Below are 15726 nucleotides of genomic sequence, written 5' to 3'. Positions count from 1 at the left end.
AGTGTCCCTTTTGTGTTTTGTTTTCCATGAACATTCATACCAGATAAAATAATCATAAGGTATTGTCATCCAACCAGGGAAGAGAGAATACCATGTAGCTTATATAACCAACCTCACCTAAACGATGTTGTTCAGATATCAAGCCAGAGGGATTTTAATAAAGAAAAAAAAATCCAGCAATGAATAAATCAGAGAAAATCAGTCTGTTCAATTGTTCTATGAAGAGAGAAAAAGCTAAATTCAGTGTAATGATTATTAAAAATTATTGTTGTTAACTGGAGAGCGTATCCATATGAGATATGGGTTTTTTCGCCTTTGTCTGCAGCATGGGGCATGGGTCACTTGCAGGTTTAAACTAGTGTAAATGGTGGATACTCTGCAAAACTTGAAGTCTTTAAATCGTGATTCGAGAACTTCAGTAACTCAACCAGAGGTTAGAGGAATATTACAGGAACGGGTGGGTGAGTCTTTTTTTAGGTATTCAGACTAAGTGATCATGGTCTCTTCTGACCCTAAAGTCTCTGTGTGGAAGAATATCAGGTGCTCAGATATGACAATGATTAGCACAGTGTAAGTATGTATATAGACTAGAATGTATGTATTTTTGCTGTCCAGCAAGGATATGTGGAAACATATTACAGTACACATAAAAGCATTTTAATGTGGATCTATGATTTCTCTTCAATATGCATGTGCATTTTGTTGTCTGCAATCAGTAGTAAGGGATTGCTAGCCCACGTGTTTTGTGCTTCTCGTGGTAGCAAGCCATTTTGTTCTAAATGTAAAATCTTTACCATTGCAGAGTTTTGGTGCATTTCAGCAAATTGGCATATTCTCCATCTTTATCACATGCACAAGTTTTCTTGAATTGTACTGCAATAACCAGTTTACTGTACATTTTGTAAACGCATTTTGTGATCGTAATGATTTATCTAGGCTTTATCAGATTGCCAAGCAAACACACTAGCCCTACTTTATACTAAGTGGGTACATCTATCAAAAGTAAATAATGATAACTAGACTGCTATGCCCTCATTACTCAATAGATTTTGGAGAAAACATAGACCTTTATAATGATGCATATCTCTCTAATTCAACAGAAGTGTTTTTGTGAAAAGCTATTGACTCCTCTTAAAAGATATATGGGCGGGGGGGGGACTTTACTTTCTAGGCAGACTCTGCTTTTGTTAGCATCTTGGAACTAGCTGTAATTTACAGAAATTACAAGTCATTCAGAGTATTAATGTCACACTGCAGTATCAGGTTCCACAATCTTAGTTGTAGGATAGAATTTCATCATTGTATGTGATAGCTAAATGGATTTTGTATCTCCAGGATAACATTTAACATATAGAAATTTTTGTGCACAGAAAATGTCTCGTAAATCTTGAAGAGACAAAAATAAAAGGTAGCAGTTTGAGCAGAGGAGAGTGCCTTCAGTAACCTCTGCATTTAACTATGGCAATGGAGATTCAGGAGATAGTAGGCATTTTTGTTCTATTGCAATAGGAATATGTCTTGTCCTATAACTTGGTTAAAGTAAATTACAAGTCAGTACGGAAAGATATTCTTTCTTTTTTTCACTTTTCTGCTCTTTTAGAAAGTTTGAGTAAATTATTTAGCACTTTAGAAAATTAAATAATCATATTTTTTTCAAATAGGTATTTCATAATTATTTTACAGATGAAGAAATACATAGATTAAATTACTTGTCCAAGACCACATAACAAGTTGGTTGTAGGTTTGGGATTAGAAGTCGGGATTTCCTGCCTCCCAGTCCCCTGCTCAAACCATTTCCCCATGCTCCTTTTCTTAGGGTTTGTCCACACAGGAAAGTTATGCAAGCTAAGGAGTGAATTTAACTAGTATACTTATACCAGTATTACTTGGTGTGTGGACAGTCTTATTTTGGAACAAGAGTGGCTTTTTTCAGTTTAGTTTGTCTCACTGAAAGGCATTTGAGCTAACCTAAAAAACCCACTCTTGTTCCTGAGTAAGTGTCCACACAGGGAGTTATATTGATATAATTATATTGGTTTAGTTATTTCAATATAACTGGTAAAACTCTGCCTTGTAAACAGAACCTTATATTCTCATTTTTTATTAAGTCACAATGGTGAGGATTTGTTTCTTAATGCTGGTGGAAAAGTCCTTGAATAAACCAGCATCACCGTTCACGCTGATGGGATAAATTGCTCGGGTCCCGGCAACAAAATAAAAATAGTTAGTTGTTGTAAAGTGGATTTGGATAAATCTTGCAAATCTGCAACACAGACACCCATGACCGTGCTTCTCAGGTGGTGATTTCGAACACCTGCACACAGGTGATGAAACTTAGTTGCACAACGCATCTGGACAATGGGTGTAATTTTTATCGTCAGCATCAGCAGGTGTTAGTGATGAAAGGCATGAGCAGGTGTTGAGTTCTAGGAGATAGCAATATTCATTTTTAAGGATAAATGTTAAAGCTCAAAATCTTTCTACAGTTAGAATAGTCATGTAGAAAATGAAGTTTGTTATCCAAACTTGAGTTCTCAAATGTAGAACTGTCTTTTTCTGCATATGTGCCTACAGAAGTATTTAAACGTGGCTGTGCTTCTTAAAATGGATATTTCTTAAATAAATAGAAGTCCCCTTGGCTCCTTTAGAACTTGGCAGCTATTTTGTGAGGTTTACATAAAATCCTCATATGGCACCCTGGAATTTGGAGAGTCTGGTTATCTGAGCAGGCAGTCTTCTGCTTATCATGACAACTTAGAGAACCTGATATCTGTGACTTTTCTCCAAGCAATAAGAGAATTAACATTTCTAATATATGATTCAGTATCAAAGGGCCATTTTAGATTTCCATATGAAATTAGACATTTAACTTACAGGCAGAGTGTTAGAAGGCTAAATGTTAAAGCAAGAAAATATAAAGTAATTAGGGTGGCTTTAAAATAACAGCTTTCCCAAGACATTTTTTTTTTAATAAAACTGCTGTGGAAAATAGGATAATGAATTGTCATACTTTTCATCATAAGCAAAGCAGAACAATACAAGAAAAAAACCCCAAAATTCTATGGTTTCTTATGCACTGGCCTGGACCGATGGAGTCAGTTGCTTACGTCATGTGAACACCAGGTAAAAGCCCAAGATGAATTACATGTGAAGGACTGGCACTTCTTGTCCCATCTTCTCTTCCAAATTCTCTATCTCTAGCCCCACCTCACTTAGATGGCATTGCAGATACAAACTACTGCACCTTTCTCACTGGAGGTGGGTGGGAAATTTAGTGGAAGTCTAAATGTAGCAATGAACTCTACCATGAAGGCCAAGTCACCCACTTCAAAGCAGGTAAACTCTGATGAGATGATTTCCTGAGGGAAGACTGAAAGAGTTGCTGGTCGTTAGAGAGCCACTAGTCCACCCTTTTCTCTCATCCACTGATGTGTCAAACTCCTCTGTGATGTGGCTGGTCAATAAGTGCTGACAGTCTTCCAAGCCTTAGGTGGCACTGGATGAGGAACCTGATTTATCAGTGATTTTGCTGGGGGAGCTTCCTCATCAATTCAGGAATATCACTAAGGTATTCAGAGTTAGGCATTTCGTAACATAAGAGCAGCCATCTAGCCCAGTATCCTGTCTTCCGGCAGTGGCCAATGCCAGGTGCCCCATAGGGAATGAACAGAACAGGTAATCATCAAGTGATCCATCCCCTGTTGCCTATTCCCAGCTTCTGGCAAACAGAGGTTAGAGACACCATCCCTGCCCATCCTGACTAATAGCCATTGATGGACCTATCCTCTATGAACTTATCTAGTTCTTTTTTGAACCCTGTTATAGTCTTGGCCTTCACAACATCCTCTGGGAGAGAGTTCCACAGGTTGACTATGTGTTGTGTGAAGAAATACTTCCTTTTAAACCTGCTGCTTATTAATTTCATTTGGTGACCCCTAGTTCTAGTGTAGTGAGGAGTAAATAACACTTCCTTATTTACTTTCTCTATTCTTCCTTTCTTCCTTCTCCTCCTTCTCCCTTCGTCCATTACCTCACTCCTTCCGTCTTTTTATTGTCAAGGAAGGAAGGAAGGCCTAATGAGGGGATTCCCGATTAACTATTGGCATATGCCCCTCATTAATAGCAAATGGGCAGTCTCTAACACTGCAGACTTCTGTTTGCATTCTTATGCCAGACATTATATGACTGACACTTTTCTCTTACTAAGATGGGACTTTTAAAGATAAGGTACCTTTTATCTGCCTACATACTTCTTCCCTTTGCGCTAACCCTGTTCTACTTGCAAGAAATTGCTAGGCATTCTACACCGATCTGTGGAGGAAATTAGAATTTTTACGTGAAAAAAATCAATAATTCTGTACCATGGATGCCTGTCAGTTATCATCTTGAACAACTCAAGGCTCTTCTTCGAGTGCTTGCTCATGTCGATTCCAGTCTAGGCGTGTGCGTGCCCACGTGCACAGTTGTTGGAGATTTTTACCTTAGCGGTATCCGTAGGGTCGGCTGTGGCACCCTCTGGAGTGCCGAGCTCCTGCATTGGTATATTAGGCACCGCCGGCCCTGTGACCTCTCAGTTCCTTCTTACCGCCCCTGGCGGTTTGTCAGAGTGTATCTGTCCCTTCCTAGCAAGTGGTTAGCAGGTTCTCCTTTGCTTTGTGATTTAGTGCTTTGTAAATAGTTTTGTTGACAGTAGTTAGTTAGCGAAGTAGTTGTTAAGCACTGTAGGTATATGTTAGGGTCCCAGCGGGGACTTTGCCCCAGGCGGGGCATGCCTCGCTCTCCGGGTTTTAAGCCCTGTGCTTACTGTAACAGGCGTATGCATGTTAGTGACCCCCATAGCAGCTGCCTGAAGTGCTTAGGGGAATCATATGTCAAAGAAAAGTGTCACACCTGTAGGAGCTTTCGTTCCAGAACACAGAAGGAGCGCGACATCCGTTTGAGCGTTCTCCTCATGGAGGCTGCTCTCCGTCTGGCCTTGGGGCCGTCCCGGACAGACTCAACTCCCAGTACTTCGGCCTCGGAGTGTAGTTCACCCCGACACCAGATTCTACCTGGCATTGCTCCCGTTCGCTGATGCCCAAGGAGAAATCTAAGAAGCATGACCTGGCACCGAGCAAGAAAGACCAAGGAGCATCGGGTAAAGGACCCTGTTCAGACCACCCGCCCACCCTGGAACCACATGAGGTGCCCCCCAATGGGGGCTTCTGCCCCCCCTGAGGGATCCGCCACGGACTCCAGGCAGCAGTAGGGGTTCCAGGCTATTGGCAGAGCCGCCACCTTCCCAGGCTCTTCCAGCGCCCAGAGAGCAAAGGACTCTCTAGTGCAGTCGGCACCGCACGTTGCAGTGGCCCCAGCAAAAACTCCCTACGAGGGCAAGCCAGTTGTAGTATCCTCCTAGAATGCACGCGAATGCCGCTGGTCCCCGGAGCCGAGGCAGCGCTCTCCATTGCCATGCCGTAGATCTCCATGTCCACCCAGGTTGCCGGTTCACCACTTCAGATCGCTGGCACTGTGCTCCCGGTGTTGGCCCTCTCAACAAGGTTCGCCCAGAGAGAGACACCGGTCACCATATGGCTGGCACCAGTCATCCTCCCGCCAACCGTCTCCATGACGTAGGTTGCCAACACCAAGACTGTGGGAACATTCCCCAACGCAGTACTGATCCCCCCCGCCCCGCTTCCGGCACCAATCCGCTTATTCAAGGCACTGTTCATCCACGGTGACAGTTAGTCACCAGACTCAGGGGTCGACGGCCGCACTGTGGTCACCAGAAGGGGATTCCTCCAGCTCAGAAAGGGAGTTCAGCCTCTCACTGAGGCAGTATGGGCGTGACTGGCCACCTGGGGCTGCATCCGCCTCCACGATTCCGCCCTGGCAGCAGGGCCAGTGGCCTTTCTGGAGTGCTGGGCCAAGCCGGTTATGCTGATGCCTCCTTCGCACCAATCATCAGTAGCAACTTCAGAAAAGCAATGGACAGCATGGGTGGCACCAGGATTGGTGTACGAAGTGCAATCGGACACCAGGGTGGAGGAATGAGTGCCCACCCCCCAAAACCTCCTTCCCCCGTGGGGGATGAAGCTCTGGGCCCTCCCCCGGTGGTCCAGTTGTCCTCATCCTCTCCAGATGAGGCTGTTGCGGGGCCCTCTCATGCTAGCCCACCAGACAATTTTAAGGAGCACCAAGTCCTGCTCCAAAGGGTGGCCACAAACTTAGGCCTAGAGGTGGAGGAGATGGCAGTGCTATCAGTCACCTTGTTTAATGTGCTCTCTGCATCAACCCTCGTACGTGTCTCACTTCTGGTGCACGATGGGGTCCTAAAGATTGCCAAAGCCCTTTGGAAACCCCATCCTCAATCCCGCCCACCTCCAGGAGGACTGAAAAGAAGTATTTCACCCTAGCCAAGGGGTTCAAATACTTGCACATTCACCCTCCCCTGGGGTTGTTGGTCATTTCTGTGGCCAATGAGAGAGGCAGACGGGCAATCCAGTTCTATCCCCAAAAATGGAGGCCAAGAGGCTGGACCTTTTGGGAAGGAAAATTTATTCCACGGCCAGCCTTCAATTCTAGGTTGCAAACTACCAGTCTTTTCTGGGGAGATACAACTTTAACCTATGGGACTCCCTCCATAAGTTCAAGGACTCCCGGACCCAGGACTCGGCCCAAGAATTTAGGGCCCTTGTTGAGGCAGGTACTACAGTGGCATGGTGCTCCCTCCAAATGGTCTTGGGATGCAGCTGATTTGGCGGCCAGGGTGGTCACTTCACCGGTGATCTTGAGGTGCAGTTCTGTAGGGCTGCTACTTGGTCGTCTGTTCACACGTTCACGTCTCACTACTCAGTTACCCAGCAAGTCCAAGATGATGCTGGCTTTGGTAGAGCAATGTTGCAAGCCGCAGAACGATGAAGTCCCAGCCCGCCTCCAGGAACACTGCTTGTGAGTCACCTAGAATGGAATCGGCATGAGCAAGCACTCAAAGAAAAAACGGTTACCTACCTTTCATAATTGTTGTTCTTCGAGATGTGTTGCTCATGTCCATCCATTACCTGCACTCCTTCCCCTCTGTCGGAGTTGCCAGCAAGAAGGAACTGAGAGGGTATAGGGCCAGCAGTGCCTAATATAACGACTCATGAGTGCAGCACTCCAGAGGGCACCACAGCTGACTGTACAGATACCTCTAAGGCAAAAATCTCCAACAACTGTGCACGTGGGCATGCACACACCTACAATGGAATAGACATGAGCAACACATCTCGAAGAACAACAGTTAAGTAAGGTAGGTAACCATTTTTTATTTCTGAAGTTATGGAGGTTAACATATTTAGGTTAGGGCTTTTGATTGGCTTGGTTTAAAAGAATCTATGTTGTTTGTATTGTCGTTTCATCACCATTGATTTAGGCTGGAAGCCAAAGGGAATTGGACACTGAACTCTAATTTAAATTCAATGGGAGCTGGACTCCTAACTCCCTAAGTGCCCTTTGAAAATCCCACCCTTAGCGCTTAAACATATCACTTAGCAGTATTTTAGTGACACTTCCATTAACATTTCTCCCTTTCCCTTTGAGCTATGGGAACTTTGTCTGAAGAACACAGATAAGAGTTTCTGGTGCCAAAATTTCAGGTGCCTTTTGACGGGTGGTTTTGCTTGACCTCTAAATAGAGCAACTGACTCAACCATTTCAGATATACTGGTGCAGGTAAAAGTTCTAACTGCAACAAACCAAGCCCATTTTCCATATCCATGCTTGTTACATTAACAATAGTGACAGGTAGATGACCTATACTTGGGATACTGGCTTTTCATTTCCCTTTAGAGCAGCCTTGACTAGAAACCTTTACAAAATAAAGTAGTTTTCTGTATTATTTGTTACTGGCTTCCTTTAACTCTAGTTTTTTTCTGCTTTTGAATAGTTGCTTTTTTGAACTATTCCTTTAGCTTTCCAGATGTTCTGTAAAGAAAGCAAGGGAGAGGGAAAAGGAAGCAAAATTATTTTAAGGGTCAAAATTTCTTCCCATTCAAAGGTCCATAAACAAATAGCATCTTCCCTCCCTTCTGCCCAGCTGATAGAGAGGAACTTTATTTAATTTCTTGTTTCTTATTTTTTCCTATTCTGTTAAGTACGGACTGGCATAAGGTAAGTGCATTCTTCCTCATATACTTATTTAGTAGAATACTAAATAAATTGGTAAAAGTTTCTCATTTATAGTCGTGGAACCTTGAAATCCAAGGAAGCATTATTCAATGGAATACACCTTACAGTTAGATACCAGGAGTGTACAGGAGCCTTACGTTTAAAACAAATGTGGGCCGTGATTTGATTTCAACAAAGTTATACCAGCAGTAAATCTGACCCTATGTATTTCATTCATTAAATAATGGATACTTCATGAATAATGGTATACACAAAGCATTAATCTAAGATGACTGTTTAAAGCCATTGATTTATAAGCAGCCCAGATCAGTAAGTCATTCTCATTTGATACTTGTTTCTTAGCCCACTTAGTAAACTGAGTTGCTGATCTCTATAGTTTCCATTGAAAGGGTGTCCATGTTAGAGTTGTCACCACCAATCTGATATGGCTCATTGACACCCTTGGTGATGTTCTCAGTAGAGAATCCAGAGAGTGAATGGAACTGGAGAGTGAATCACTCTGCCCCAGGGATGTTCCCTGGACTTCAGGATTGAGGTAGGGAAGCCGACATTGCTACCATGTTAGGTGTGCTTAGTCCACTTTTACAGAGAGAGCTCCAGTCCTGGGCTTGTCCGTCTGGCACCTATCAAGATAACTAACAGCACCTACTAATAGTAATACAGTGAAGTTATTTAAAATGAACATTTAAAGTAATTTGATACTCTTATGTCAAAAAGAGTTATTTTGGTGAGTAATGTGGCAAGTATAAAAGTGTGCTTAGTCTCTTAAATGGCTAACAGGAAGTCCATCCCTAGCAACTTTCTTTTTATTAGTGTTGCCTTACATCGGTCATTGCTATTAGGTAATAGGTATGATGGCCAACAATCCAGATGGAAAAGTGAGCATAGTTATTACTGTGCTGTAACAAAATGGGCACACGGATTCCAAACACACAGGTGTAATGTAAAGTCCGTATTTCCTTGGAAGCTAAACTATAGGTCATAGATAGGCATGAGTGTGTTCCCCCATTTATGCTGGTGGAGGGGAGTGAAAGTAAGTGGATCTATTGTGGGGAGTGCAGAAGGGGAGGAGTTGCAGCTTCATGATATGGAGGCAGTTTCATTCCATGTGCGTTTGGGAGCCTTTATAGTAGAAGAGGAGAGAGCTTTAGAGCAGCGGCTCTACATGCAATCATCTCCTTGGGACATAGTGGGTTCCTAGGGGTAAATCTGTGCTGGAATTAATGCCATAGCAAACAACCTTAACTCCTCCTCTTGGACCTTCTGTCCTCCTTGGAGATATGTCACCTGGGCCATCAATGGCAGACCATCTTCTTAGGAAGCATACTTCCAATGGGCAGCACGGAGCGGCTAAGACTTGTTCTGCTGCTCTGAAATCTGCAGGGCTGCTGTTTTTTCTCTCCGGATCCCTAAGCCCCACAGGGTTAGCAAGCTATATGTACTCCCCCATTCCCTGCTTAAGTGCTAGAATCATTCATGTTCATGAAAGAATGGAAAGGAGATGCTGAGATTTTCCCAGTTGTCATCCTCTGCTTTGGGGTTCTTGTTTAGAAGGGATGATTGGATCCCTCATTTACAATTATTATTATATATTCTAATGTAAATGGCTATGTCATGGAAGCCTCTGATATAGGAATTGAGAGAAGAAAAAGGCTAATGTAGTATCTCGTGCCTGTAACATAAAACTGTAGCTGCTTTAAGACTGTGTTGAAGTATGAGCCACTATATTTTCTGCTAGCAGTTCACAGTGGTGTAAAATTTTATCTTTTTCTTCTGATTCATAATTGCTCTTTGGATTTTATGACATTTAGTACTCCCAGATACCACAACAAATTAAAAAAATATTATGGTTAAATCTCACCAGCCAAGATATACCAGTTAAAAAGATTGTTTGGTTTTTTTCACCCATGTTAATTTTTAGGTGATGGTTGCAGAAGCACTGAATATTTCGAGGGAAACCTACTTTGCAATTTTGATGGACAGAGCTTGCAATGGACCTGTTATGGTTGGCAGCCCACAGGGGGGTGTTGACATAGAAGAAGTGGCGGCTACTAGCCCGGAACTTATCTTTAAGGTATCAAAATGATATTTCAGACTCAAACTGTAATCAGATTTCCAAATGAAAAAAATGTCCTCTGTGGAAAGACGTTACAGTAAATAAATAAATAAATTAAATATATAACAATTTCATATAACGAAATAGAAACCTGATCCTGGGAGATGAGGAAGGTTCAGCATCTCATTTTGTTAACCCTAGAGCTCTTTTCCTAATCTAGTCAAAGTCTTAGTGAGGCAATGCTCTAAATTTCACATGTTAAAGGTCGCCTGTATATGAAGCATTTTCTTAAATGTTTCTTAGTATCTTTCATGTTTCACTTTAACTAATTGGAAAGGGTGGTTAGGCTAGTTCTTTTGCAGGCAGGCTTAGGGTCAATACCATGACTGGCAATTAAAAAAAACACACCTGATTTCAAAGGCAGACGTTGTCAATTATTTCCTCCTCTTAGTATAGGTTTAAGTCTTGCACCTCAGATACCACTGTGTTGTCACTGTTGACATGTACTCACTGCTGAATGATGAGTAATGCATTCAAGTATTTATGATGTTTCTGTGTCTTGGTAATGAGTAGATAAGCTATTCATTTGGGCAAATAATTGATATAGACATGTATAATTATGGGGGGGAGCAAAAATATTTAATGCACATTGTGAAATTATATAAACTTAGTAATATTACTGGGCAGCAATACCACTGTCTTGGAGACTTTCCAGAAGATGTCATAAAAATTAACAACCTAAATATTCATCAACGCCATCTGTACAGTAATTAAAAATGAAAACTGGTGTCAGATTGTCTTGTCAGCATGCCACCCTGAAGAATTATATAGTTTTTTGCAAGGACTGTTTTATAGATGGTGTGATAATTATAACATACCCTATAGGCAGCTGCTATAGCCTGAATCTCCGAGAACTTTGGCAAACTGCCATACTTTAATTACTAATTTGCAAATATATACTAAGCATTTTTCTTTTCAAGTTATAAATCTCTACTCAGATTGAATACCTTAATTCTCTTTATGTACTTTATTGTAACAGGAGGAAATAGATATTTTTGAAGGTGTAAAGGACAACCAAGCATTGCAGATGGCAGAAAATTTAGGATTCAAAGGACCTTTGCAACAGCAGGTAACTTGACAGGGAAGGGTTCAATTGTCTTCAGACAGAGAGGGTGAAGGTGCCAGTTCTGCTAAGTAATAAATACCTTCTGACTGGTTCTGAGAGGCTTTATGCCTTTTAGGGTCATGCTTAAAAAGTTTGTATCTTAATAAATTCAACCTGTCTCATAACAGGTGTTGCCTATTTAGGTGCAGGGTGGGTGCTAACAGAAAATTTATTGTTCCTGAAATTAAATAGATTCAGTCCTTGATCTTGTGAGTTCCGTTGATTTCAGTGCGTGTAACAGATTGCCCACATGGATCCCTTTGCTGGATCAGGTCCTTAATATCTCAAATGCAATATGACAGGCATCAACAAATAGGTGTTTTGTAAAGCTGAAGAATGGTTTACTTTTTTAAAGTCTGAGAGACATCAAACAAAGGCTGCCAGTTTGCTGACAGGATTCTGAGAGTAGAATTTTCAGTGCATCAGCGCTTATCTCTGTTTTATGCTAGGAATTGTATATAGTACATAATATCACAAGATACAGTGCTGGAGTGAATCACTTTGTAGACAGGAAACAGCTGTATTTGAGTTAATGTTAATAGGTGTAAAAGACAGCTATCATATGCTCTTTCTTCATACTTTTCCACATAATATCAAAATGCCTTTCCTGTAGAATCCCTTTTCTGTAGAATCTTTGCATTTTTAATACAGCACTTCTAATTGTTTTCCATCCCAACTGTGCAATTAACAAATGCATAATCATTAAGTTGATTAACGCACATTTGAAGATTTAGCAGTATCTTCAATGAGAGCGAATGATTATATCAAACCTTTCAACCCTTGCAAAGTTCTGGTACTTAATTATTGACAACAATACTTGGGCTGTTAAACTGAACTATTTTATATGTTTCTTTCCATGTGCCATAACCTCTTGGATGGAATTTACTGAAGTAAGGAAAAGTAATGGATAGGTCAATAAATAAAAAGGTCCATTTGAATAGCAACTACTTCTGGGGTGTGAATTCTGTGCTGCTCCTCTAAAGGTACGTCTACACCTCAGAAAGACCGACTGCAGCCAGTCTCAGAGCCTGGGGCTAAAACTGACTCGGAATCGCGCTGCGGGGCTAAAAATAGCAATGTAGATGTTTTGGGTTTGGGCTGGAGCCTGGACTGTGAAACCCAGCAATGGGGGTGGGTTTCAGAGCCCAAGCTCCTGCCCCAGCCTGAACGTCTACCCTGCAAGTTTACAGTCCACAGCCTGAGCCCTGCAAGTCTGAGTCAGCTGACCCAGGCCAGCTGTACGTGGTTAATTTCCGTGTAGATCATACCCTTAGGGTCTCAGCACAGAACTTGCAGCCTAGGGGGCAGGGAGCTATGGTGGCTTTAAGCACCGTTGTGTCCTCTTGATTCTGGGCTGCTCTATAAGTTGCAGCTGCCTTATGCTGTCTGGACTCTCCTTAACGCTGCAGGTAGTGGCCTCATCCCTGGATGCTCTGCCTGCCGTGGCAGACCCCCTACACTAAGGCTTGCAGGAAATAGCCATAGGGCTGTTGTCTACACTCAGTGCCTGTGCTGGGGACTCCTGCCCTGACACTGGGCTTTTAGAGCCCCCTTATACCGTTCCTGCCCTTTTTCCTTGTTATGAAGGGCTCGGAGTGGGCGTGAGACTGTCATCCCAATTTTATAGACCTGCTCACTGGTGCCTTAAAAATAAGAGCATGGCTAAATTCTGATGCAATAATGAATTTCTAGTAGTTAATGTTACATGAGCTCCTATTTTAATAATATATTAGTTTGCTCGCAAATTGTATTTTTTTTATTTATGTTGTTTTAATACACTACTATTAATGTCTCGGTTACAGGGGCGCAATTCCATGGGAGAGTCACCCATAGAACTGAGAGCAGGATTTGGCCCATTTGGTGTCGTCCCAAAGAAAGTGCAAATATATGTGCATACAGAACACGCACAATTAGAGCTTGGCAAATATCTCAGAATGGAATTTGCATTGGCTGTTCATGAACCTTTTAAATTCATTTTCTGCAGATTTTCGACTGAGCCAGTGTATTGGCAGAAATGTTTGTAGAAACTGAATTGTATGCACATATTTGTGAGAAGTGAATGTTTAATTCAAAGAGGAGTATTCACCCCAGAAATTTCATTCTAATAATTATGCCATCATCCAGTTAGGAAACAGGTTACATATTTCTGTGTCCAATTACAACTGAGACAGATAATAGCTTAAATATTAAATACAAGTAACAAACTGCTTGGCAACGGCCCATAGAACAAGAATTACTTTGAGATTATTTGGCACATATTTAATAACAAATAAGTTTAGGAACTTGGAAGTTGGTACTGGTACAATATAGATGTAAATCACAACCATTCCCTCAATGTTACACGACTGTAGAATTTGGCTATAACTGTCCAACAGTAGTAGTGGGGTTTTTCATAAAGGTAGAAGCAACATAAAACCAAGTTTGGTTTTTAATTTGGTTCCCTTCCTTACTTTCCGAAAGATCCCAAATGTTTTGGTTTGAGTTTTTGGTTAACTGAACCACTGACCAAGGGAAAAAGCTTTGGAATGTGTGGTTTTTGGGGTCCCAATCTTTCTGCTACCTCATTGCAACCAATAGGGTTAGAATATACAAATTAATTGCAGGTGGAAAGGTTGGTTTACTTGGGATGTCACATTTCCAATGCTTAAAACATAGCTGACCTGTTAATGGGGGAAGAGCAGAGGTAAACAGTGGTTGAGGACTTAATATTATGTAACGGTTAGCCCTGCCCACCCCCACACACAGCCACAGAGAGAGAGAGAGAGAGAGGAGGGGGCAAAGAACAGCAGTGGGAAGCAGGAGAGACTGACTTTTAAATAAACAAACCGAATCTTTCAATTGTTGTTTCTACAGGGAAAAGTTGCATTTTGATGTAGGAGGGAGATTTATATTTTTTCTAAACAGATTCAGCAGTTAATCTGCACTCATCAAATCCACATTACTTCTCAGTTTCTGAATTTAGACTCATTAACATAACTACTTAACTTGAATATCAGCATACCGGAGAAAATATATTCATTATGAACTCAGAAACTTATTTGATTTTGCTTAAATTAAGCTTGTTTATATTAACGATGCTGTTCATTTTACTGAAATTCCTCAGTTTGTATACTATGAAGATAGCATTTACAAAATGTTTATCAAAACTTTTAGGCTTTATTCTTAATATTTTTGGTAGGGTAAAACTCCATTTGAAGTAAATACTACTGTAATTCCCTTAATCGAGAGCTGCTGTAATCTTCTACCGAACTTGAGATATTATGTAATTTGAGATACTAAAAATAGATGTAAAGGTTTACTGTTCCTTTTTCTGCATGCTACTTACAAATCACTTGATCAAATTTAGGCAGCAGATCAAATTAAGAAGCTGTACAATCTTTTCCTGAAAATTGATGCTACTCAGGTTGAAGTGAATCCATTTGGTGAAACCCCAGAAGGACAAGGTAAGAAATGAAAGAAAACAAATGAATATATTATAACTCTTTCTTTATGCAAACTATTCATTAAATTTCATAGAAGGTGATAGCAGCAGCTTTGCATTAATTTCACTGTGTAATTTAATTTTAGCAATATTCATAAATGTTCCCATGATAGATTTTAACATGGCAATCAATACCTCTTATGTCATCTAAATACGGAAAGTATCAGCATCTGCATGTTGCTTGGTGACAAACGTCAACTTTTTCTTACTTTTTATACAAAGTATTTTTGCTCATGCTATTGTAATTAGTGGGCTAGAGAGGAAAACACTCATTATTTTAGGATTTCATCTTGAATGTACAGGTAAGTTGCAGTTATAGGTGCGTGACTATGAAAGATATCGGAGCATAGGAGAGAGGAAGACCTGTTGGGCTAATGGAGTTCACACCTGACTGTATCCTTTGGGAAGGTAAAGGGTGGTGGATTTGCCTCACCTGTGGAAGTAGGTATAAGACTGTGCAAGATAAAGATGGGAAGCTGCTTTATCTTGCACTTCTTCTGTTGGTTGCTTTTTCTGATATAACCCTACCTTTCTGCACTCTTGGTATATTAATGACACTAGCTTGTCGTCGTCTTAGCAATTTACTGACACGTACAGTACACCATTTATGTTTCCTCTGGGTTTGCCCCTGTCTCTTTACAATGTTGTAAATGCATTGAAAGATTATAGACTTGAAAAAATAATAGTAAGTTACGTTTGGTGCAGTAGAAGGATTAGTTTGAATTTAAGAGAAGTGGTGGAGGACAAAAATATCACACTAATCCTTTTCATCAAATCATTAATAATGGGACAAACTGCAAAAGTCTTAGATATTCAGGTAAACCTTCAGGACAGAATTGAATGGAGCAACAGCATCTAACCTGGCAGAAAGAG

At 41.2% G+C, this 15726-nt stretch overlaps 1 protein-coding gene across 2 annotated transcripts in view; it reads left to right on the top strand.

Moving 5' to 3' along the window:
* SUCLG2 (succinate-CoA ligase GDP-forming subunit beta) overlaps positions 1–15726 on the top strand; it is a 228546-nt gene that overhangs the window by 106342 nt on the left and 106478 nt on the right. For both annotated transcript variants that reach the window (XM_074957445.1, XM_074957444.1), the window contains exons 5-7: positions 10073–10225; positions 11247–11336; positions 14719–14815. In XM_074957445.1, the coding sequence (XP_074813546.1) occupies positions 10073–10225; positions 11247–11336; positions 14719–14815 (340 nt within the window). The remainder of the gene's footprint in view (positions 1–10072; positions 10226–11246; positions 11337–14718; positions 14816–15726) is intronic.

Source organism: Natator depressus, chromosome 7 (genome assembly GCF_965152275.1).
Source record: "Natator depressus isolate rNatDep1 chromosome 7, rNatDep2.hap1, whole genome shotgun sequence".
Lineage (NCBI taxonomy): Eukaryota > Metazoa > Chordata > Testudines > Cheloniidae > Natator > Natator depressus.
This window is presented reverse-complemented; position numbering and strand designations above follow the sequence as displayed.